Genomic DNA, 24,410 nt, shown 5'->3' with positions numbered 1-24,410 from the left:
CGGCTGTCAGCTAATCAGCATTCAGGGCTCGAACCACCACTGTTCTTAGGCGTCGTGATTAAGAACAGCCCTTAGCAGTGCTATATTGGCCATATACCACACACCCTTGTGCCTTATTTCTTAAATATCATTCATATAGGATATCATAGTGAGGATTGCCAAAGACTGCATTGAAAGGCAGCCCAATGTGTAGCAATAAACATTTAGGACCACAAAACTAGAGATCCTGAATGTGTCCAAAGCACAGACTAAACCAACACGGTGTCAACATACACTACATGACCAAAAGTATGTGGACACCTGCTCATCAAACATCTCATTACAAACTCATGGGCATTAATATGGGGTTGGTCCCCCCTTTGCTGCTATAACAGCCTCCACTCTTCTGGGAAGGCTTTCCACTAGATGTTGGAACATTGCTGTGGGAACTTGCTTCCATTCAGTCACAAGAGCATTAGTAAGGTCGGGCACTGATGTTGGGCGATTAGGCCCAGCTCGCAGTTGGCGTTCCAATTCATCCCAAAGGAGTTCGATGAGGTTGAGGTCAGTGCTCTGTGCAGGCCAGTCAAATTATTCCACACCAATCTTGATAAACTATTTCTGTGTGGGTGATATAGTCAACTTGTTTGCCTTGGGGTAAGTTGAGCCAATGGCCACCATACCCCCATACAAATTACTATAATTTAGTCCGTTTTATGCAGTATTTTTGCAACGTGTCATGCATATGAACTCCAGATAGTGCATTTTTATTGTTTCAAAGCAGACATCATCATCATCATTCCCCATGAAGGGAAGATATCCATTCGAGCAGCAACAAGTGATGAAAACAGACAATGACATTGAAGGGGTTCATTGACAAAAAAAAGTTAGCTAAACATATCAAGAATCTTCAGACCAGTTTCATGGGCTGTAACCTCAAATGCAGAGAACTTGCCTACAAATTGGAACATCGAAACAACCCAGACAGCTGGTCAACAAATGGAAGGGTAAGTGATATTGAACTGAGAGATCTTTATCTGAATGTAGGCATACATTTAAGATACAGTATACCACACCCCTTTTCCATGAATTAAACTTTGACCTACCAGCACCCACTTACCTCAATTTACATAAGTTGTGCCAAGAGGCCACTTTTTTTTGAACAAGCATTGTTTTCAAAACTTGTGTACATGAATTATGATTGTTTCCAGGGATACACATCCTGAAATACATGTAGATATATTTGTTAGAAAGCATACTACACTGCTCAAAAAAATAAAGGGAACACTTAAACACAATGTAACTCCAAGTCAATCACACTTCTGTGAAATCAAACTGTCCTCTTAGGAAGCAACACTGATTGACAAATTTCACATGCTGTTGTGCAAATGGAATAGACAAAAGGTGGAAATTATTGGCAATTAGCAAGACACCCCCAATAAAGGAATGGTTCTGCAGGTGGTGACCACAGACCACTTCTCAGTTCCTATGCTTCCTGGCTGATGTTTTGGTCACTTTTGAATGCTGGCGGTGCTTTCACTCTAGTGGTAGCATGAGACGGAGTCTACAACCCACACAAGTGGCTCAGGTAGTGCAGTTCATCCAGGATGGCACATCAATGCGAGCTGTGGCAAAAAGGTTTGCTGTGTCTGTCAGCGTAGTGTCCAGAGCATGGAGGCGCTATCAGGAGACAGGCCAGTACATCAGGAGACGTGGAGGAGGCCGTAGGAGGGCAACAACCCAGCAGCAGGACCGCTACCTCTGCCTTTGTGCAAGGAGGTGCACTGCCAGCGCCCTGCAAAATGACCTCCAGCAGGCCACAAATGTGCATGTGTCTGCTCAAACGGTCAGAAAACAGACTCCATGAGGGTGGTATGAGGGCCTGACGTCCACAGGTGGGGGTTGTGCTTACAGCCCAACACCGCGCAGGACGTTTGGCATTTGCCAGAGAACACCAAGATTGGCAAATTCGCCACTGGCGCCCTGTGCTCTTCACAGATGAAAGCAGGTTCACACGGAGCACATGTGACAGAGTCTGGAGACGCCGTGGAGAACGTTCTGCTGTCTGCAACATCCTCCAGCATGACCGGTTTGGCAGTGGGTCAGTCATGGTGTGGGGTGGCATTTCTTTGTGGGGCCGCACAGCCCTCCATGTGCTCGCCAGAGGTAGCCTGACTGCCATTAGGTACCGAGATGAGATCCTCAGACCCCTTGTGAGACCATATGCTGACACATACACATTTGTGGCTGCTGGAGGTCATTTTGCAGGGCTCTGGCAGTGCACCTCCTTGCACAAAGGCGGAGGTAGCGGTCCTGCTGCTGGGTTGTTGCCCTCCTACGGCCTCCTCCACGTCTCCTGATGTACTGGCCTGTCTCCTGATAGCACCTCCATGCTCTGGACACTACGCTGACAGACACAGCAAACCTTTTTGCCACAGCTCGCATTGATGTGCCATCCTGGATGAACTGCACTACCTGAGCCACTTGTGTGGGTTGTAGACTCCGTCTCATGCTACCACTAGAGTGAAAGCACCGCCAGCATTCAAAAGTGACCAAAACATCAGCCAGGAAGCATAGGAACTGAGAAGTGGACTGTGGTCACCACCTGCAGAACCATTCCTTTATTGGGGGTGTCTTGCTAATTGCCAATAATTTCCACCTTTTGTCTATTCCATTTGCACAACAGCATGTGAAATTTATTGTCAGTGTTGCTTCCTAAGTGGACAGTTTGATTTCACAGAAGTGTGATTGACTTGGAGTTACATTGTGTTTAAGTGTTCCCTTTATTTTTTTGAGCAGTGTATATTTACTTTGACGTAGTGATGCCGAATGTCTCAGAACATCAGCCTCTCTACAGCGCAGAGATGGCCATCTATGGTAGTCTCTTCCTCGTGTGGGCCTTGTGAATATATTGACCTTTTTAGATAGGTTTTGCTGGAAGCTTTCTTTAAGACTGCCAAATTAGTTTTGGTTCAATACCAGCTAATGTGTTTACTACCTCAGAGTTGAGAGATCAAGAAACCCCACATAAGCTATGTTGTCCCATCCATCCAGCCAGGTTTTAAAAATAATAACCACTGTTCCCATTCGCAGCTAACAATCCTGCTCTTTCACTGGCAAAGCCATCCATGTGGCGCCTCAGACTGGTAAATGAGACTTCCTTCTCCCAGACAAAATCCAATTACGTTGGGACAATAGTAGCAGCCCTACAGGCTTTGATACCTTTTTGGAAGCCTTGGTTCTCGCCATCGGAAGTCCGAGTGCCTCCGTTTCTTTTCCTCTGGGTCTATCCACCCATCGCCGCTTGCGCCAGGATTAACCGTGTGGATTCCATCTGGTGCAAAAAACTAATCATACCAAGCGTGCTCCTGACTGTGTACATGTGGAAGGTGCATCGCAGTAGGCCTATACTCCATGTGGACATACCATAGTCATACAGTGCTTTAGAATGATTTGAGGGATGTTGTGCTGTAACTGATAATATGTTGTCATAAGGTGAATGCACCAATTTGTAAGTCGCTCTGGATAAGAGCGTCTGCTAAATGACTTAAATGTAAATGTAATGTTGGATACAGTCCATTGTCATACAACTTCTCTGCATGAAATGGAAGAAGCTATTACACCGGATGAACAATGTCACTCGAATTACAATGGTACCATCTGGTGGTAAACTAAGAGACTTTAAAATCTTCCAAAGTGTTTTTTGTAAGACCATGGTGCTAGATAAACAGTTTTACGTGGTAATAGAAAATAAATACTGAAAGCACTAGACAATTTTCTCCAAAACCCATTTATTGAGTTGATATTCTGAGGGGGTAAGGTGTTAAGTGTGTTTTTAATATCTTACAACCTCTTCCATAACCACAAACAAGGAGTGAGTGATGCTAGTATAGCTTTGTGAATCAATGACATCATCAAGTCAAGAGTCCAAATCTAAACAGGCTACAGTAGTTGCCATGGCTATATATATATATATATATATATATATATATATATATATATATATATATATATATATATATATATATATATGGTGTGACAGACTGAAGTCCCTTTACATAAGACAAGGCAACAGAAGGGTAAGATCACCCTCAGGCAGGACTGGCGATCACTGCTCACTGACCGACAACACACACAAAAACACAGCCATAGGGGGACCTTAGTGCAATTAGCATAAAGAACATTGGTTATTTCGGTGTCCATCATTCATTAAAAATGGTCATACTTGGCAGAATCCTAAACACATACTTCACTCGGCGATTGCTTAAAATCAAAAGTTATGCCCGTGGATCACAAATTAGGCTTCAGGCCACTTAGATTGGCTGAGTGTTACCAAAAGATATGGCTAGACTATAGTGGTAAGTGATCAATGGAGAAGAGGGCCTCACATCAACAACCTGCCCAGGGACTGCGGTTGAAAATTAGCCGGCTGGCTAAAACCAGCACTTTTACTGAAACGTTGATTAATGTGCACTGTCCCTGTAAAAATACAAATAAACTCCACCTACATCTGAACCCTACATATAGTAATACAACATGGGATTAATATAGCGCTTTAAGGACCAAAGTCTCTTCACAATTGTAAAAAAAAAAGTTAAAAGGAAGAAGAAAGTTGACAAAAACATGAATAAAGAGCGGGGTGGGCTGAAATAAGAGAGATGTATCAGTGTATGGGGAGGGTTGGGGTTAGGATACGAATCTGGCTTAGGGTAAGGGGCATGTGGGTTGACAGGGGACAAGAATGTCAGAGGTGGGGGGGGGGGGGGGGGGGGCAAGGTGGTGAAGGGCTTTGTAGGCCAGAAAGAAGAGCTTGTAATCAATGCGTTGGGAGACAAGGAGCTAGTGAAGATCAGAGGACAGGGGTGATGTGCTGCCAGTACTTAGTGTGGGTGAGGGGGTCGGGCTGCAGAGTTATGAACCATTTGGAGCTTATGGAGGGAGCTGAGTTGACACTGGAGAGTAGTGAGTTGCAGTAGTCAAGACAGGAGGAGATTAATGTGTTTCAACGGCAGGACAGGAGAGGGAGGACCTGACTTTGGCAATGTAGCGGAGGTGGAGGAATGACAATTTGCCAGTCCGTCTGTCTTGTGGTGGTCAAAGGAGAGGGTAACGCCAAGGTTGCGTGCGTGGGGGGAGACAGTGGTGTCAATCGCAAGATTGCCAGCTTTGGTGAAGGTGGATTTCGTGCCTATGAGTAGGAGTTCCGTTTTATAAATGTTTAGCTTGAGGAAGTGTTGTTGCAGCCATGTCTTTTTTGCCGAGAAAGGAAATTCAATGTGGGTCGAATAGGGATTTGGTGCCGAGGTGATCTGGGTGTCACCTAACCAAGGGGCCCAGCACAGTACCTTGGGGGACACCCTGTGTAACTGCAGTGGCGTGTCTGAGGTATGGCCATTGAGGGAGATGTAGTGGGTCTGGTTTATGAGGTATGATTGTAGCCAGGAGAGTGCTGTACCCTCAATCTGATGGCTCAGTGTTAAAAGCTGCACTCTGGTCAAGGAGAATCAGGATGTTAAGGGCACCAGAATCAGCAGAGGTGAGGTCATTCACAACTTTGAGTGCGGTTTCAGTACTGTGGTGGAAACCAGACTGGAGGGGCTTGAATTAGACCAGCAGGTGGGTTTGTAATTGGGAGGCAACAGTCTGTTCAAGAGTCTTGGAAAGGAAGGTTTAAAATTGGGCAGAAAGATGTTGGTGTCCGTTCCTGGCATTTGTATGGTTCTGTAGTTGGAGAGGTGAGATCCATGGGCAAGGGAGAGGTTGATGGTGTGTGATATGGACAGAGAGCAGGCAGGCTTTGATGAGAACAGTAGGGAAAGGATCCAGGGATGGACAGAGAGCAGGCAGGCTTTGATGAGAACAGTAGGGAGAGGATCCAGGGATGGACAGAGAGCAGGCAGGCTTTGATGAGAACAGTAGGGAGAGGATCCAGGGATGGACAGAGAGCAGGCAGGCTTTGATGAGAACAGTAGGGAAAGGATCCAGGGATGGACAGAGAGCAGGCAGGCTTTGATGAGAAAAGTAGGGAAAGGATCCAGGGATGGACAGAGAGCAGGCAGGCTTTGATGAGAACAGTAGGGAGAGGATCCAGGGATGGACAGAGAGCAGGCAGGCTTTGATGAGAACAGTAGGGAGAGGATCCAGGGATGGACAGAGAGCAGGCAGGCTTTGATGAGAACAGTAGGGAGAGGATCCAGGGATGGACAGAGAGCAGGCAGGCTTTGATGAGAACAGTAGGAAGAGGATCCAGGGATGGACAGAGAGCAGGCAGGCTTTGATGAGAACAGTAGGGAGAGGATCCAGGGATGGACAGAGAGCAGGCAGGCTTTGATGAGAACAGTAGGGAGAGGATCCAGGGATGGACAGAGAGCAGGCAGGCTTTGATGAGTAAGTTGTGGTGTTGATGACATGAATTTTGAGATATAGGGAGAGTCAATAATGAGTGCAAATTCATAGAGCCGGGTTTCAGGGGTGACGGTTTGGAGGTTGACGGGGGGAGGGGCGGCTAAGAGAGATTGATCAGTCAGTGAAGTGTATTTTGGTGAGCTTATCCTGGAAAATAGCTGAAGGAAGGAGTTGCAGAGTTCAGTGGAGGGAGTAGAGAAGGCGTCGTCACGAGGCTGAAGTAGTTTGCTGACAGTGGAGAACAGAGTCCAGGAGTTCTTATTGGAGCTGTTGGTGAACATGGCAGCACTGAGGCCATCTCTGTAGGTGGAGTTTGTAGGCCTCAGTGTGGACAGTGAGACCAGACTTCCTGCTCAGGCGCTCCAGGCAGCTTGCTTCAGGGCATGGACCTCAGGGGTCAACCAGGGGGAGAAGGACACAGGTTTAGTTTGGAGGGGGGGGGGGCAGAGAATTGAGGGAGACAGAGCGGTGTTGACTTGGGCAGCTAGTTCATCAGGTGAGTTGGGGGTGTGGTCAAGGGGCAGAGCAGATGGAATTAGAGAGTTGGAGGGGGTCAACAGCTTTTATGATGCAGAAGGAGATGGTCTGTATTGTTGGGTAACATTGAAACAGTCCAGAAAAGCAATGAAATCAGAGGCAAGTTGAGTTTAATGACTCCACATGAATATTCAGCAAGCATGGGGAGAGTGGGACAGAAATGGCAAGTAGTTCAGATAGGAATGATTCATTAGCTTTGGGGGGACATCCCCCTGGACAAGACACCTCCTTGAAGCAGACAGACTGTTGGTGGAGGGAATGATTAAGTCGAGGGTCCTAGGTCTTCTAGAAGCTCTGGTTGGGTTCTGGGCAGACATTCCCCTGTCATTGGTTCAGTGTTGGCCGGGACCCATAGTCCCTGCTGTCAATAGTGTGTGTGTTTAAAGTTGGGAGATGAGGTGATCACAGTTTGGGTTGGTTGGACATCTTGGTCTTCAGGTTCTCTGACAGTTTATCCAGGAACTCAAAGGTGTTCAGGTAGTCTGAGCGTTTGATACTAAGAAGGAAGAGAAGATGAAAGAAAGACCGTTGGAGTCAGTCTAGTGTCATAGTCAGGTTTACTGTGCGTATGTATGCATGCTACTCACTCTGCCATGCCTTTGATACAGATAGCCAGATCCTTGGTCATGAAGCCAGCCTCGATGGTCTCCACGCAGACGACCTCCAGTGCCTCAGCAAACACACGCAGCTCTGCATTGTCATCCAGCTTCGCCCGGTGCAGCAGCCCCCGCGACCAAGCAAAGATGGACGCTACACTCCCACACACAACCACAACACGTTAGGGACATTTCAAAACGTTGAGCTCTTTTCCTAGGTCCTCGTGTTGCCTGTGTTTCTCTGTGCTGTAATTCAGGTAGGTCACTCCCAGTTTGGTTTAGTTTAAGAAACATTTTGCAACATAATCAGCGTAACGAATACACCCCTGCTACATGCAGATCTACATCCAGAAGGGGAATGAGCTGGGCTGAATGGTTTTTAGAGCAGGCATTATCAATCGGAGACTGAATGAAATCAAACATACATTGTATCCGTGTCTAATTTACCGATGGGGTTGGTGGATGTCTCCTTGCCCTGCTGGTGCTGTCTGTAGTGGCGTGTTACCGTGCCGTGGGCCGCCTCTGACTCGACCGTACGACCGTCAGGACAGATGAGCACACTGGTCATCATACCAAGGGACCCATAACCTGGGGTACACACAGAGATATTAAATACATCTGTCACAAAGTACTTAACAGCTAACTGGATATAAACGCTCAGGGACAGTAGTGCCAAGACAACAAACTATATACATCAGCATTCTCCTCAGTGTTCTAGAACTAAAAGTCATTCTATTGAGACAGTGTCTTAGAATATTCCTTGAAAAACACTAATTTAAAGGTGACAAATTCAAAAATGGACTAGCGTCTGGACTACATCATAGTACACTAGACTGGACTGGACTTAACTAGCTGGTCTTACCTTGGGCTACAGAGTCAGACTGGACGTCTCCGTCGTAGTTCTTGCAGGCCCAGATGAATCCTCCATCAGACTTCATAGCCTGAGCCACCATGTCATCAATCAGACGATGCTCATACCAGATCCCCTTCTGCTCAAACTTAGAGCGGTACTGCCTGGGACACACAGGAACAGGTCTGAGAACAGGGTTTACACACCTAAACCTCGTAGTGTCCTTTGAAAATATGCATAGTAGGTGGGGGGGGTTGTCGGCCAATTACCCTTTATCGTCAACCATACATTGTATGTGACTCATGGGTATCGTCTACATGCTGAAAATATATATATATTGTCAATAGGGAAAATAAAGATTTACTCGACAATTAAATGTCTGAGGCCAGGCAGACTTACTTTTCATAGATCTCCTGGAAGATGTCTTTGAAGCGTCCGTCGTACTTCTTGAGGATGGTGTTCTTGGTGCTGAGGTACAGAGGCCAGGCTTTTTGCAGCCCCATCTGGAAGGAGCTGTGGGCAAAGTCCCTGATGGAGCTGTCTGTGTTGTACATCCCCAGAGCCACGCCACCTGAACCTGGAGGACAGAGACACATCAGTTTCATGAAGATACTGTACACTCACATGAATACACGACACACACACTAAGACAGCGCCCCCCCTTTTGTAAACAGAGCAATGGAGCCAAACTTAATCACACCCTCTAGTTAATCAAAATTCAATGTTTGTCTACAGTATGTGCAGGAGAGGGAGGTACACAGATGATTTCTCATTCAGAGTTAAATCAGATAATGCCGTTCTCATATTGTAATATTTACACTGCAAACATATGTAAAGATTGTCATATTGACATAGACAGGCTGGCACCATAGGCTAACACAATATTAAATAACGGACAAAATCTATTCTGGACATTATTTTCGCTTACAAGCAAAGGTTACATTTTAAGATGGATTTTCATTGACAAGTAAACTTGTGGTTTTACCTTCAAAGTCATGGACGACAAAGTTCATTGGCTCCCCAATCTTGGGTGTGAATTTCATCTCCAGTCTCCCAGGTCCAGGTACCACAAAGTCTGTGGCCTTATACTGCAAAGGGGGAGAGAGAGCAAGGAGAGGTCATAGATGTAACAGACAAGGGCGCCATCTAGTGGAGAAAAATAGAAGTGCAACCCCTGTCTGGGGCAACCAGGCACTGGACTACTGTTCACTGGGTAGATGACAGTAACCTGTAATCTCAGAATAGATGACAGGTTACATTGCTGTTGGAGAGCTGAAAAAACAGATGTGTCTGGCCAAAATGAAACATTGTTATGGTTGGCTTTAACCAATCAGTAGTGTGGATGCAACCGAAAGAGCAATTTGAAATAGCACTGTATTGCAATATAAAAAAATCCAGCCCATACCGTGACGTGATTCTCAAATACAGTAACCAACCAAAAGGTCAAGTTCCCACCTCATTTCTCAATGGAGTTGAAGCGTATTGACTACGGCATGGTGCCATGTAGAGGTTAGATTATTCTCTAGCTGCAGTACAGTATGAATGATGTAGCACTTTGAGACGTGGAGCCAGTGTGGCAACATCATGGTCTAAAGGGCAACAAAGCCATTTAATCAGTGACTAACTGAGCGTTCAGTGACAACACCAGTCCATTTGTCTCTCTGTGAGCGGGCCTGACCACCACACCTCTAGTCGGCATGAAGTTAACATATTGTCACCTGGAGACTGTACAATATCTCCCTTAAATAAAAACGTGTTAACAGAGACGGGGTACCACTAACACATTGCTTCATTTACCTAGGGCATAGCATCCATCCTCTGTCTCTCGAGGTAAATCAGATTCAAGGAAGTGAGGAAGGGCCTAGAGAGAAACCTAGAGAGCCAATCATTAGGGGGGGGGGCATGGTATAAAGACATTTTGATGAATGGTTAGTAAGGGTTCTACTGCTGAAGGGGTGGTAAAAGGTTACCTGGTCTCCGTGGGCGTGCCTGCCGATGATGATGGGTTTGACCCAGCCGGGCACCAGGCGGGGGATGTTCTTACAGATGATGGCCTCCCTGAACACGGTGCCTCCCAGGATGTTACGGATGGTCCCGTTGGGCGAGCGCCACATCTGTTTTAGCTGGAACTCCTCCACCCGGTTTTCATCCGGCGTGATGGTGGCACACTTAATGCCCACGTTGTAGCGCCGCGTCGCCTCCGCCGCCTCAACCGTCACCTTGTCGTCCGTGGCATCGCGGTTCTCCATGCCCAGGTCGTAGCTGAGGGAAGGGCAGATGAGCAGCAGGGAGGAGGATAATTGTTACCTTTAGGGTTCATGGGAGGACAAATGCTATGAAAAGTATGTGGGCCTGTGAAACCAATTAAAGTTAATATGTTTCTATCAGAATAAAGTTTAATACATTTACTGTGTGTTTTTGTTTGATGTCATTTAGCCTTCTATAATGAAGTCAGTGGGGATTCCTGATGCAAAGCCTACCTCTGATGACTGAACCACTGTCGTGGCAGAATCAGATTTAGCTAGGTAACATAGATAAAATGTTATTGTCATCATATGCTTGTGAGATACTTGTCATTAGAATAGGGCCCTTTGGACTATAGGGTTGGCAGTGCATTTTCCCCTACTGTGATAGGACTTAGTCACTTGGGGCCAGAGAGGGGAGAGGTCAGGCTTGTCTTCATAAGTCAATGTATCTGTTAAACCATGTGGTGCTATGTAGAATATCAGAAGGGGAGGAGGACAGAGTGGAACGTTGTTTTCTTATGAATGTGTCTGTAACTATTCCTAAACCATGTGACGGGATGGCGTTATTAAATGGGGAACCAGTTAGTTCTCATACAATGTCTGTACGCCAGTCACTCCCTACTTTTCTCATAGGGGGAAGGAGTTTGGCCGTGTTTGGAACCATTGTATGTCCCCTCTGAGGTTGCCCTTATCTTGATTTTGTATATGACCCAAGAGGCTCACTGTCTTCAGTGAGTTTGTCCAGGTTTGGGAGTATCTAGGAAATGACAATTGATATATGCCATTGGATGAGGTAATGTTTTGTAGACAGTGAAGTATCAAGCATGAGATTTAAACCTTGTCTTGGGAAATCAAACTGAACGATGATTTATATCTGATGCTGTCTAGCGATAGGATACTCCTCTTTCGGGTAAAGGATTTTTTGTAAGTTGAGAGGGGTGTATCTTGGCTATAAATGAAACTAAGAATTGTTTTGTAAGCACTCAGAGAATTCATTTATAGACACTGAATTGATCTGAGAGTCAAAAAAGGGCTTTGGTGAAGCATATATATATATTAAAGATGTACATTATAATATAACTCTGACTTGTGTGGTTGGCTCTCTCTCTCTTTATTGAGTAATACAGGAAATTACCACGACACCACCTCATCAGGGAGTTCCCTACTCTATCAGGTCTAACAGAGCCACACTGTAGCAATCAGCACAGGACCCAGTAAACAAAACCTTCCTGTTTCAAATGCAGCAGGAATTAAACACTTGCAAAAAGTAGAATGAATTTGTCAAACAGAGCAACATTCAATCAGTGTGAAATGATGTAAATCCCAGATAGTGTCATCACCATAGAGTAAGCTTGGTGAGAGGCTGAACCAGAAACATTATACAAGATGCTAACATGTGAACAAAGAGGCCAGTCTTCACAGGCTGCTGCTACGTGACTAAACTAATGAATTACTCCTCTGAAAGACCCAACACATCCTAGCAGGCAATGGGGTGATCTGGATTTCCACTAGTTACTGCAAGCAAAAAGTCAATTGGCTAGATTGTTAAAAAAAAAGGTGTCTTTTTGGTTTTAAATTTAAGGTTAGGCATAAGGTTAGCTGTGTGGTTAAGGTTGTTTAAAATGTTATTTTAAGATGAGAAATTGTAATAATAGGCGTGGTTTATGACAGCAAGTGACGACTGACGTGCTACTCCTGGTGGCATTGAACTATTAGTTTGAGGTATTATTACATAAACAACTTCCCATTTCTACATATAGTACACAGTTAGAGACCGGGTTGTCCGCTCACAAACTACAACAATGCAAGAAACACTGGCTTATTGATTTAACACGAAATTGAAATGACCCCACAAATACAGAACTGCAGTGTGCACTGCACTCATCCATCCAAAAAATACCTCTCATTTCCTTGTAAGCCTTTCCTTGCGTAAACTGGGTTTTGTTAAACAACCTTTCACCCAGTTTCTCCCTCCCCCTTAGCCTAGTACTACAACACTGTGCTACTCCACAGACAACCGCAGGTTAGATGTGCTGATTTCCCAATGACATTGAGATGCACATCTGAGACTGTGATACAGCACTACAGGCGTTGTGTAATAGTGCGAGATGGCGATAAATTGCTGCGTCTCCTGAGGGCTGTGTGCGCACTGTGGTTGACCAAGATGACCCGTCCACTCACCCCACTGAATGCATTCCTAAGATTTGTGAAACCAATGAGTGTGCTTTACAGACACAGAAACTGGGACAGCAGGAATAACACAAACCTGCAAGAAAAAAGAAAAGAAAAAACTAACGCTATCCATCTCACTTGACCAACTTCAATAATTTGACAACATTTTTAATTACTGGAGAGAAAAAAAGATATAAAAACTGCCCAGGACATTTGTAATAAGCATGAACACAGGTCAGGTCATGGGTAATCTCTTTCCAAAACACTTGCACGAAGAGTCTGGTGGACAAACGCGGCAAACTTGACCTTCGTTAGCAGAAAGCCCGGGAGAAACTCCCGGGCGCAGAGACATCAGCTTATTTTACCAACCAATAATTTCCCCACAACACCTTCCCCCTAACCCTCCCGTACAATAGCACACCACAAGCAGAGCCACGCCTCAGTAGTGTGTTTCGCTAAAATTAAAAATATTTCACTCATTAAGGTCACTCCCATAGAATTCTAAATGGTCATTCCCACAGACCAACTTTGAATAGTTGACGTACCAGGCTTATTATGTGCACAATAGCCTGGAGACAAGGTTAGATCATGGGTTTGGAACACTGGTATGAGGTCATGAGTTCTTGTTGGTTATAGAATTTCTATTACAACCTATCATGTTGCATCAATTCTGAAAATATTGTAAAAGTAGTAAGAACTACTAAGCTCTTAAAACAGACCTCATGCATTTAGCCATTAACTGGCAGTGCTCAAAAACATCAAAACGTTTCAAGACACTGAAAAGCTCACGTACAATTGTAATAATCACAGCACTGCAGCCAATGTCATGTGTGTGTTCAATACAGTCCACAGTCTGAAGGTCTAGTGCAAAAAAGAGGACTGGACTAGAGCATAGGACTTGAACAGTTCCGATTTGACAGACCAGAGTTGTCGATCTTGGAAAGGATTCGTTCTGGATCAACCACGCCACATGCAGCTCAACTAGTCTGCTGACGTCATGTGATCAGATTGTCTGGGGGGTTTGGGTAATACACTGCTCTTTAAAACAGCTACCTCTAGGAACAAACTGGTCCTCACAATTTCAAAATGCATTGGTCTTTTCAAAAAAAAAAAAAAATCAGGTCCCTTTGATCTGGCCATCACACTACCTTTTACCAAACACTTGAAACATGCCACATGTGCTGAAAAGACATCTAACACAGGATAGCATGAGAGTACAATAAAGAACACATTGCGCAATGACAACTAACAAGCCTGTCCTTGGTGATATTTGCTAGTATCTAGGGTTAGTGTAGAGCACAGCTACAATCAGCATTTTCCACATCACGTGTGTATTCCTGTAACCTATAGGGTTTTCCTGAGCATGCGACTTAAGAAAAACTGAGCATTACATGCCAACCTAGTGAACCCTGTAGTGCACCCTACCCACACCAAACCCTACCAACCTAGCGAACCCTCCCCACCCGCCAACCAACCTAGCGAACCCTCCCCACCCGCCAACCAACCTAGCGAACCCTCCCCACCCGCCAACCAACCTAGCGAACCCTCCCCACCCGCCAACCAACCTAGCGAACCCTCCCCACCCGCCAACCAACCTAGCGAACCCTCCCCACCCGCCAACCAACCTAGCGAACCCTCCCCACCCGCCAACCAACCTAGCGAACCCTCCCCACCCGCCAACCAACCTAGCGAACCCTCCCCACCCGCCAACCAACCTAGCGAACCCTCCCCACCCGCCAACCAACCTAGCGAACCCTCCCCACCCGCCAACCAACCTAGCGAACCCTCCCCACCCGCCAACCAACCTAGCGAACCCTCCCCACCCGCCAACCAACCTAGCGAACCCTACCCACCCGCCAACCAACCTAGCGAACCCTCCCCACCCGCCAACCAACCTAGCGAACCCTCCCCACCCGCCAACCAACCTAGCGAACCCTCCCCACCCGCCAACCAACCTAGCGAACCCTCCCCACCCGCCAACCAACCTAGCGAACCCTCCCCACCCGCCAACCAACCTAGAGAACCCTCCCCACCCGCCAACCAACCTAGCGAACCCTCCCCACCCGCCATCCAACCTAGCGAACCCTCCCCACCCGCCAACCAACCTAGCGAACCCTCCCCACCCACCAACCAACCTAGCGAACCCTCCCCACCCACCAACCAACCTAGCGAACCCTCCCCACCCACCAACCAACCTAGCGAACCCTCCCCACCCACCAACCAACCTAGCGAACCCTCCCCACCCACCAACCAACCTAGCGAACCCTCCCCACCCACCAACCAACCTAGCGAACCCTCCCCACCCACCAACCAACCTAGCGAACCCTCCCCACCCACCAACCAACCTAGCGAACCCTACCCACCCACCAACCAACCTAGCGAACCCTACCCACCCACCAACCAACCTAGCGAACCCTACCCCCCCACCAACCAACCTAGCGAACCCTACCCACCCACCAACCAACCTAGCGAACCCTCCCCACCCACCAACCAACCTAGCGAACCCTCCCCACCCACCAACCAACCTAGCGAACCCTCCCCACCCACCAACCAACCTAGCAAACCCTCCCCACCCACCAACCAACCTAGCGAACCCTCCCCACCCACCAACCTAGCGAACCCTACCCACCCACCAACCTAGCGAACCCTACCCCGAAAAACTGAGCATTACATGCCAACCTAGTGAACCCTGTAGTGCACCCTACCCACACCAAACCCTACCAACCTAGCGAACCCTGTAGTGAACCCTACCCACACCAAACCCTACCCACCCACCTAGCGAAGCTTACCCACCCACCCACCTAGCGAACCCTCCCCACCCACCCACCAACCTAGCGAACCCTCCCCACCCACCCACCAACCTAACGAACCCTCCCCACCCACCCACCCACCCACCAACCTAGCGAACCCTCCCCACCCACCCACCCACCAACCTAGCGAACCCTCCCCACCCACCCACCCACCCACCAACCTAGCGAACCCTCCCCACCCACCCACCAACCTAGCGAACCCTCCCCACCCACCCACCCACCCACCAACCTAGCGAACCCTCCCCACCCACCAACCTAGCGAACCCTCCCCACCCACCCACCAACCAACCTAGCGAACCCTACCCACCCACCCACCAACCAACCTAGCGAACCCTACCCACCCACCAACCAACCTAGCGAACCCTCCCCACCCACCAACCAACCTAGCGAACCCTCCCCACCCACCAACCAACCTAGCGAACCCTCCCCACCCACCAACCAACCTAGCGAACCCTCCCCACCCACCAACCAACCTAGCGAACCCTCCCCACCCACCAACCAACCTAGCGAACCCTCCCCACCCACCAACCAACCTAGCGAACCCTCCCCACCCACCAACCAACCTAGCGAACCCTACCCACCCACCAACCAACCTAGCGAACCCTACCCACCCACCAACCAACCTAGCGAACCCTACCCACCCACCAACCAACCTAGCGAACCCTCCCCACCCACCAACCAACCTAGCGAACCCTCCCCACCCACCAACCAACCTAGCGAACCCTCCCCACCCACCAACCAACCTAGCGAACCCTCCCCACCCACCAACCAACCTAGCGAACCCTCCCCACCCACCAACCAACCTAGCGAACCCTCCCCACCCACCAACCAACCTAGCGAACCCTCCCCACCCACCAACCAACCTAGCGAACCCTCCCCACCCACCAACCAACCTAGCGAACCCTCCCCACCCACCAACCAACCTAGCGAACCCTCCCCACCCACCAACCAACCTAGCGAACCCTCCCCACCCACCAACCAACCTAGCGAACCCTCCCCACCCACCAACCAACCTAGCGAACCCTCCCCACCCACCAACCAACCTAGCGAACCCTCCCCACCCACCAACCAACCTAGCGAACCCTCCCCACCCACCAACCAACCTAGCGAACCCTCCCCACCCACCAACTTAGCGAACCCTACCCACCCACCAACCTAGCGAACCCTACCCCGAAAAACTGAGCATTACATGCCAACCTAGTGAACCCTGTAGTGAACCCTACCCACACCAAACCCACCCACCTAGCGAAGCTTACCCACCCACCCACCTAGCGAACCTTACCCACCCACCTAGCGAACCTTACCCACCCACCCACCTAGCGAACCTTACCCACCCACCCACCTAGCGAACCTTACCCACCCACCCACCTAGCGAACCTTACCCACCCACCCACCTAGCGAACCTTACCCACCCACCCACCTAGCGAACCTTACCCACCCACCCAGCGAACCTTACCCACCCACCCAGCGAACCTTACCCACCCACCTAGCGAACCTTACCCACCCACCTAGCGAACCTTACCCACCCACCTAGCGAACCCTCCCCACCCACCAACCAACCTAGCGAACCCTCCCCACCCACCAACCAACCTAGCAAACCCTCCCCACCCACCAACCAACCTAGCGAACCCTCCCCACCCACCAACCAACCTAGCGAACCCTCCCCACCCACCAACCAACCTAGCGAACCCTCCCCACCCACCAACCTAGTGAACCCTACCCACCCACCAACCTAGCGAACCCTACCCCTAAAAACTGAGCATTACATGCCAACCTAGTGAACCCTGTAGTGCACCCTACCCACACCAAACCCTACCAACCTAGCGAACCCTGTAGTGAACCCTACCCACACCAAACCCTACCCACCCACCTAGCGAAGCTTACCCACCCACCCACCCACCTAGCGAACCTTACCCACCCACCTAGCGAACCTTACCCACCCAACCTAGCGAACCCTCCCCACCCACCCACCCACCTAGCGAACCCTCCCCACCCACCCACCCACCTAGCGAACCCTCCCCACCCACCCACCCACCTAGCGAACCCTCCCCACCCACCCACCCACCTAGCGAACCCTCCCCACCCACCCACCTAGCGAACCCTCCCCACCCACCCACCTAGCGAACCCTCCCCACCCACCAACCTAGCGAACCCTCCCCACCCACCAACCTAGCGAACCCTCCCCACCCACCAACCTAGCGAACCCTCCCCACCCACCAACCTAGCGAACCCTCCCCACCCACCAACCTAGCGAACCCTCCCCACCCACCGAACCCTACCGAACCCTCCCCACCCACCGAACCCTACCCACCCACCAACCTAGCGAACCCTACCCCGAAAAACTGAGCATTACATGCCAACCTAGTGAACCCTGTAGTGCACCCTACCCACACCAAACCCTACCAACCTAGCGAACCCTGTAGTGAACCCTACCCACACCAAACCCTACCCACCCACCTAGCGAAGCTTACCCACCCACCCACCTAGCGAACCCTCCCCACCCACCCACCAACCTAGCGAACCCTCCCCACCCACCCACCAACCTAACGAACCCTCCCCACCCACCCACCCACCCACCAACCTAGCGAACCCTCCCCACCCACCCACCCACCAACCTAGCGAACCCTCCCCACCCACCCACCCACCAACCTAGCGAACCCTCCCCACCCACCCACCCACCCACCAACCTAGCGAACCCTCCCCACCCACCCACCCACCCACCAACCTAGCGAACCCTCCCCACCCACCAACCTAGCGAACCCTCCCCACCCACCCACCAACCAACCTAGCGAACCCTACCCACCCACCCACCAACCAACCTAGCGAACCCTACCCACCCACCAACCAACCTAGCGAACCCTACCCACCCACCAACCAACCTAGCGAACCCTCCCCACCCACCAACCAACCTAGCGAACCCTCCCCACCCACCAACCAACCTAGCGAACCCTCCCCACCCACCAACCAACCTAGCGAACCCTCCCCACCCACCAACCAACCTAGCGAACCCTCCCCACCCACCAACCTAGCGAACCCTCCCCACCCACCAACCAACCTAGCGAACCCTCCCCACCCACCAACCAACCTAGCGAACCCTACCCACCCACCAACCAACCTAGCGAACCCTACCCACCCACCAACCAACCTAGCGAACCCTACCCACCCACCAACCAACCTAGCGAACCCTCCCCACCCACCAACCAACCTAGCGAACCCTCCCCACCCACCAACCAACCTAGCGAACCCTCCCCACCCACCAACCAACCTAGCGAACCCTCCCCACCCACCAACCAACCTAGCGAACCCTCCCCACCCACCAACCAACCTAGCGAACCCTCCCCACCCACCAACCAACCTAGCGAACCCTCCCCACCCACCAACCAACCTAGCGAACCCTCCCCATCCACCAACCAACCTAGCGAACCCTCCCCACCCACCAACCAACCTAGCGAACCCTCCCCACCCACCAACCAACCTAGCGAACCCTCCCCACCCACCAACCAACCTAGCGAACCCTCCCCACCCACCAACCAACCTAGCGAACCCTCCCCACCCACCAACCAACCTAGCGAACCCTCCCCACCCACCAACCAACCTAGCGAACCCTCCCCACCCACCAACCAACCTAGCGAACCCTCCCCACCCACCAACCAACCTAGCGAACCCTCCCCACCCACCAACCAACCTAGCGAACCCTCCCCACCCACCAACCAACCTAGCGAACCCTCCCCACCCACCAACTTAGCGAACCCTACCCACCCACCAACCTAGCGAACCCTACCCCGAAAAACTGAGCATTACATGCCAACCTAGTGAACCCTGTAGTGAACCCTACCCACACCAAACCCACCCACCTAGCGAAGCTTACCCACCCACCCACCTAGCGAACCTTACCCACCCACCCACCTAGCGAACCTTACCCACCCACCCACCTAGCGAACCTTACCCACCCACCCACCTAGCGAACCTTACCCACCCACCCACCTAGCGAACCTTACCCACCCACCCACCTAGCGAACCTTACCCACCCACCCACCTAGCGAACCTTACCCACCCACCCACCTAGCGAACCTTACCCACCCACCCAGCGAACCTTACCCACCCACCTAGCGAACCTTACCCACCCACCTAGCGAACCCTCCCCACCCACCAACCAACCTAGCGAACCCTCCCCACCCACCAACCAACCTAGCAAACCCTCCCCACCCACCAACCAACCTAGCGAACCCTCCCCACCCACCAACCAACCTAGCGAACCCTCCCCACCCACCAACCAACCTAGCGAACCCTCCCCACCCACCAACCTAGTGAACCCTACCCACCCACCAACCTAGCGAACCCTACCCCTAAAAACTGAGCATTACATGCCAACCTAGTGAACCCTGTAGTGCACCCTACCCACACCAAACCCTACCAACCTAGCGAACCCTGTAGTGAACCCTACCCACACCAAACCCTACCCACCCACCTAGCGAAGCTTACCCACCCACCCACCCACCTAGCGAACCTTACCCACCCACCTAGCGAACCTTACCCACCCAACCTAGCGAACCCTCCCCACCCACCCACCCACCTAGCGAACCCTCCCCACCCACCCACCCACCTAGCGAACCCTCCCCACCCACCCACCTAGCGAACCCTCCCCACCCACCCACCTAGCGAACCCTCCCCACCCACCAACCTAGCGAACCCTACCCACCCACCAACCTAGCGAACCCTCCCCACCCACCAACCTAGCGAACCCTCCCCACCCACCAACCTAGCGAACCCTCCCCACCCACCGAACCTAGCGAACCCTCCCCACCCACCGAACCCTACCCAACCCTCCCCACCCACCGAACCCTACCCAACCCTCCCCACCCACCGAACCCTACCCACCCACCAACCTAGCGAACCCTAACCACCCACCAACCTAGCGAACCCTCCCCACCCACCGAACCTAGCGAACCCTCCCCACCCACCGAACCCTACCCAACCCTCCCCACCCACCGAACCCTACCCAACCCTCCCCACCCACCGAACCCTACCCACCCACCAACCTAGCGAACCCTAACCACCCACCAACCTAGCGAACCCTCCCCACCCACCAACCTAGCGAACCCTCCCCACCCACCAACCTAGCGAACCCTCCCCACCCACCAACCTAGCGAACCCTACCCACCCACCAACCTAGCGAACCCTCCCCACCCACCAACCTAGCGAACCCTCCCCACCCACCAACCTAGCGAACCCTCCCCACCCACCAACCTAGCGAACCCTACCCACACACCGAACCCTCCCCACCCACCAACCTAGCGAACCCTCCCCACCCACCAACCTAGCGAACCCTCCCCACACACCGAACCCTACCCACCCACCAACCTAGCGAACCCTAACCACCCACCAACCCAGCGAACCCTACCCACCCACCAACCTAGCGAACCCTAACCACCAACCAACCCAGCGAACCCTACCCACCCACCAACCTAATGAACCCTACCCACACACCGAACCCTACCTACCCACCAACCTAGCGAACCCTACCCACCAACCTAGCGAACCCTGTAGTAAACCCTCCCCACCCACCGAACCCTACCCACCAACCTAGCGAACCCTCCCCACCCACCAACCTAGCGAACCCTAACCACCCACCAACCTAGCGAACCCTAACCACCCACCAACCTAGCGAACCCTAACCACCCACCAACCTAGCGAACCCTAACCACCCACCAACCTAGCGAACCCTAACCACCCACCAACCTAGCGAACCCTAACCACCCACCAACCTAGCGAACCCTAACCACCCACCAACCTAGCGAACCCTAACCACCCACCAACCTAGCGAACCCTAACCACCCACCAACCTAGCGAACCCTAACCACCCACCAACCTAGCGAACCCTGTAGTAAACCCTACCCGCACACCGAACCCTACCCACCCACCAACCTAGCGAACCCTACCCATTTATTCAAGTGCAAGTCAGGCATCTCTCTGGAGATTCAAGTATCGACAGTCAGGTAAAACCTGAAACACAGAGGAGCTTAAGCTGGTGTTGACAAGCTCGTCTGGTGTGACAAGTCTAACGCCAATACCACCACCAACCCCCACCTCCCGTCCCCCATGCACCTCAGGGTACATTGTCACAGAATCTTCAGACATATATTGAATAGAAAAGACATGCTTGTCCATCATGTAGATTCAGAACACTGATACAACTTTGCTCTATTCATTCCAGTTCTATTTTCTATCTATGTATTTAAGGTATAGGAAATGTGTCACACCGGGTGGACTACCTGAACTTGTCCAATAACAAGTGCTCATTTTCATTGTAAAATGTTTCCCGTTACCCTTTGCTACAGTGTACAGTAATGACTACAGGCCCAGGTGTAGCAGCAGGTATAACTCACCTGTGCAGGTCCATCTCCAGGTAGGGGAAGATGAGCTTCTCCTTAATGAGCTCCCAGATGACTCTGGTCATCTCATCCCCCTGCATCTCCACCACCGACCCTGCCTTGATCTTCTGGGACATCCTGGAACCTGGGGGAGGGAGAGTAGGAGAGAGTCATTCAATAGTAACAAGAAAATGGCAGCTGGCAAGCCTTCTGCATGTGGAAGTTATTTCAGCAGTGATACAGTCAAGGCAATTTTCCCCTGGTCTAAAGTACATACAAAATTAATTTACAACTTGCACTTACTAGACCAGTGAGTCGGCATTTCTCCTGTATTAAATGCCATTTTGCTAAACAGGGACAGTTTCAAAGAGATTCCAACCTCTAGTTTTACAAGTATAACAACCTCACCTGAACCAGAATTAGTTTTAGAACATATGGCCCATTTCTCTAAACTGAAAATGGATAGCCTACACTAGCACAGGCAAGAAACCTTGAGATAAAACGCATGCAATCAACAAGGCAGCTTGGTGCTACAGTTGAGTCGATACATTGCTTCTTCTGAAAACTTCGTAACGATGTTTTAACATTCCACCCGGAAAAGTTAACCCCAGAATGTTACACAAATTGCACACCGACTGGCCATCGTATGATGAGGGGCTAATAGTCTAGGGATACTGGCAAAGACTAGACGAAGTTAACGAATCTAACGTTAGTCTGGGCTAAATTACCTAATATTAATCGCTAATATCCATTTACTGAATGTGTGCACAATCAGCCGGTGTGAGAGCTGTCATTATCTCCCTTCACAACAAAACTCAACAGGCCTACATCTCTCTCTCTCCATAACACATATTGCAATATAGATGTTCGTATCAAATAGGCCACTGTATTTTAAAGACCCCGATGGTATTTGTTACGTCCAACAATGGTTAGTTAGGCTATTGTAGCCACTGATGCCAGACAACGGGGATTTAGCGATGATCAGACCAAATAAAAGCGTTTAGACCCAATATGCCTAAGCATAACTTTGCAGTAGATATGAGTGCCTACCTTCGTTTTATAACAGAACCGCAATATGTGGGTAATAGTTTAGGCGGTAGAGCGTCTTGTTCTGCACGGACTGGTTCTAGAAGGCTGCAACTACAACTGACGAGGTGAGGCGCGGTTTCATATAAATAGAGGCGTCAACCAGGAGTCTGATTACACTGAACCGGGGTAAAACGGGGTATTGCCCTTCACCCGGCAAAAGCGGTAAGCGCGCCTGGCTCAAATCGAGCTTGACAGGGCCACAATGTCAACAAAACATGATACATCGCTCAGAAACATAAAACATGTATTTACTAATAAATAAATATTACAATTTAAGTAGTTTCCCTTGGGGAGGCATGTAAAGCGATGTATTTTTATAAAGAGCAAAACTTTCGTATGTAAAAACACTGGCCTACATAGAACTATGCCATTTTGGATTTCAGCCAACTTCATCGTCGGCTTTAACTGGGGAACCCGGTTCATTCTCGGCAGGCAGCCCAGTTTTAAAACTATCGTAATAAATACTAACCCGGTGTACCCACGCCATTAATCGAATCCCCTCCTGGTCAGCACCAGTGAACTCACCCGCAAGACAGACACTCCCTGAACCAATCAGGGGAAATGTGAAAACCTAAACCAGACACCCCACTCACTGTTTTTTGTTCCCAATGAAATAATGTATTACGTAGACCAGACCCCAATGAAATAATGTATTACGTAGACCAGACCCCAATGAAATAATGTATTACGTAGACCAGACCCAGCTGCTATTACATTGGTGTCTGTGGGAGACACACCCAGTTAAATAGACTGAAACGTCAACGGTATAAACGGCCTTAGTTCACTATCTTAATTTATCCATCATATTTTCCTAAACCAGCCAATAGAGTATTCCCACACGGCAATGCGAGGGTGTTTATGGGCGGGTAGCTGGCTTTTTCCAAGAGGGTTGTTTGTGCTACACGGCAGCCTCAATTGCAATGCGCGAATCCTTTTATTTTGATAATTTAACAGTTCATGTTAAATGATAAGGAAATGCAGTTGACTCAGGTTTCCCAAAACACACCCATTTCAACACACTAACCTAGGTTATCACAATTCTGGCGTTCCTACTTTATCACCGTATGTAATCCTCGTCTCTGCAGCTTTTTGAACAGACTGTTCATTGAAAAGGTGGCCTCATTAAAGCACAAGTGCGAAAATATATGATCACACTGACCTCCAAACCGTAGTCGATCTGGTGCACCGAGCATGTCTTCCTTAAACGAAGTATAGGGAACTGCGTCAGCCTCAAAGAACGTATGCATGCAATTAATGGCAGACGCGTTCAATGTTTTGATCAGGTCGATGTTGCTACAGCACGGAGGGCTTATTTTTAAAGTAAAATGTTGTGCAACATTTCAACACGAGCATTA

The 24,410-nt window shown here is 50.1% G+C and overlaps 1 protein-coding gene across 2 annotated transcripts; it reads right to left on the bottom strand.

Moving 5' to 3' along the window:
- Positions 1-3,750: 3,750 nt before the first annotated feature.
- Positions 3,751-24,410, bottom strand: LOC129816633 (isocitrate dehydrogenase [NADP] cytoplasmic-like). Of its 2 annotated transcripts, none has more exons than XM_055871359.1 (9): positions 24,215-24,410; positions 21,982-22,111; positions 10,338-10,629; positions 9,353-9,455; positions 8,767-8,944; positions 8,380-8,531; positions 7,965-8,105; positions 7,509-7,671; positions 3,751-7,417 (listed from the first exon to the last, which is right to left on the bottom strand). In XM_055871359.1, exons 1-9 carry the CDS (start codon positions 24,300-24,302, stop codon positions 7,324-7,326), a joined length of 1,341 nt encoding a protein of 446 aa, XP_055727334.1. In that variant the 5' UTR covers positions 24,303-24,410; the 3' UTR covers positions 3,751-7,323. The 2 variants fall into 2 exon arrangements, with proteins under 2 accessions (XP_055727334.1, XP_055727335.1); XM_055871360.1 differs by lacking the exon at positions 24,215-24,410 and adding an exon at positions 23,017-23,150.

Source organism: Salvelinus fontinalis, chromosome 19 (genome assembly GCF_029448725.1).
Source record: "Salvelinus fontinalis isolate EN_2023a chromosome 19, ASM2944872v1, whole genome shotgun sequence".
Classification (NCBI taxonomy): Eukaryota; Metazoa; Chordata; class Actinopteri; order Salmoniformes; family Salmonidae; genus Salvelinus; species Salvelinus fontinalis.
Note: the sequence above shows the minus strand (reverse complement) of the source record. Positions and strands in the feature narration are given on the sequence as shown.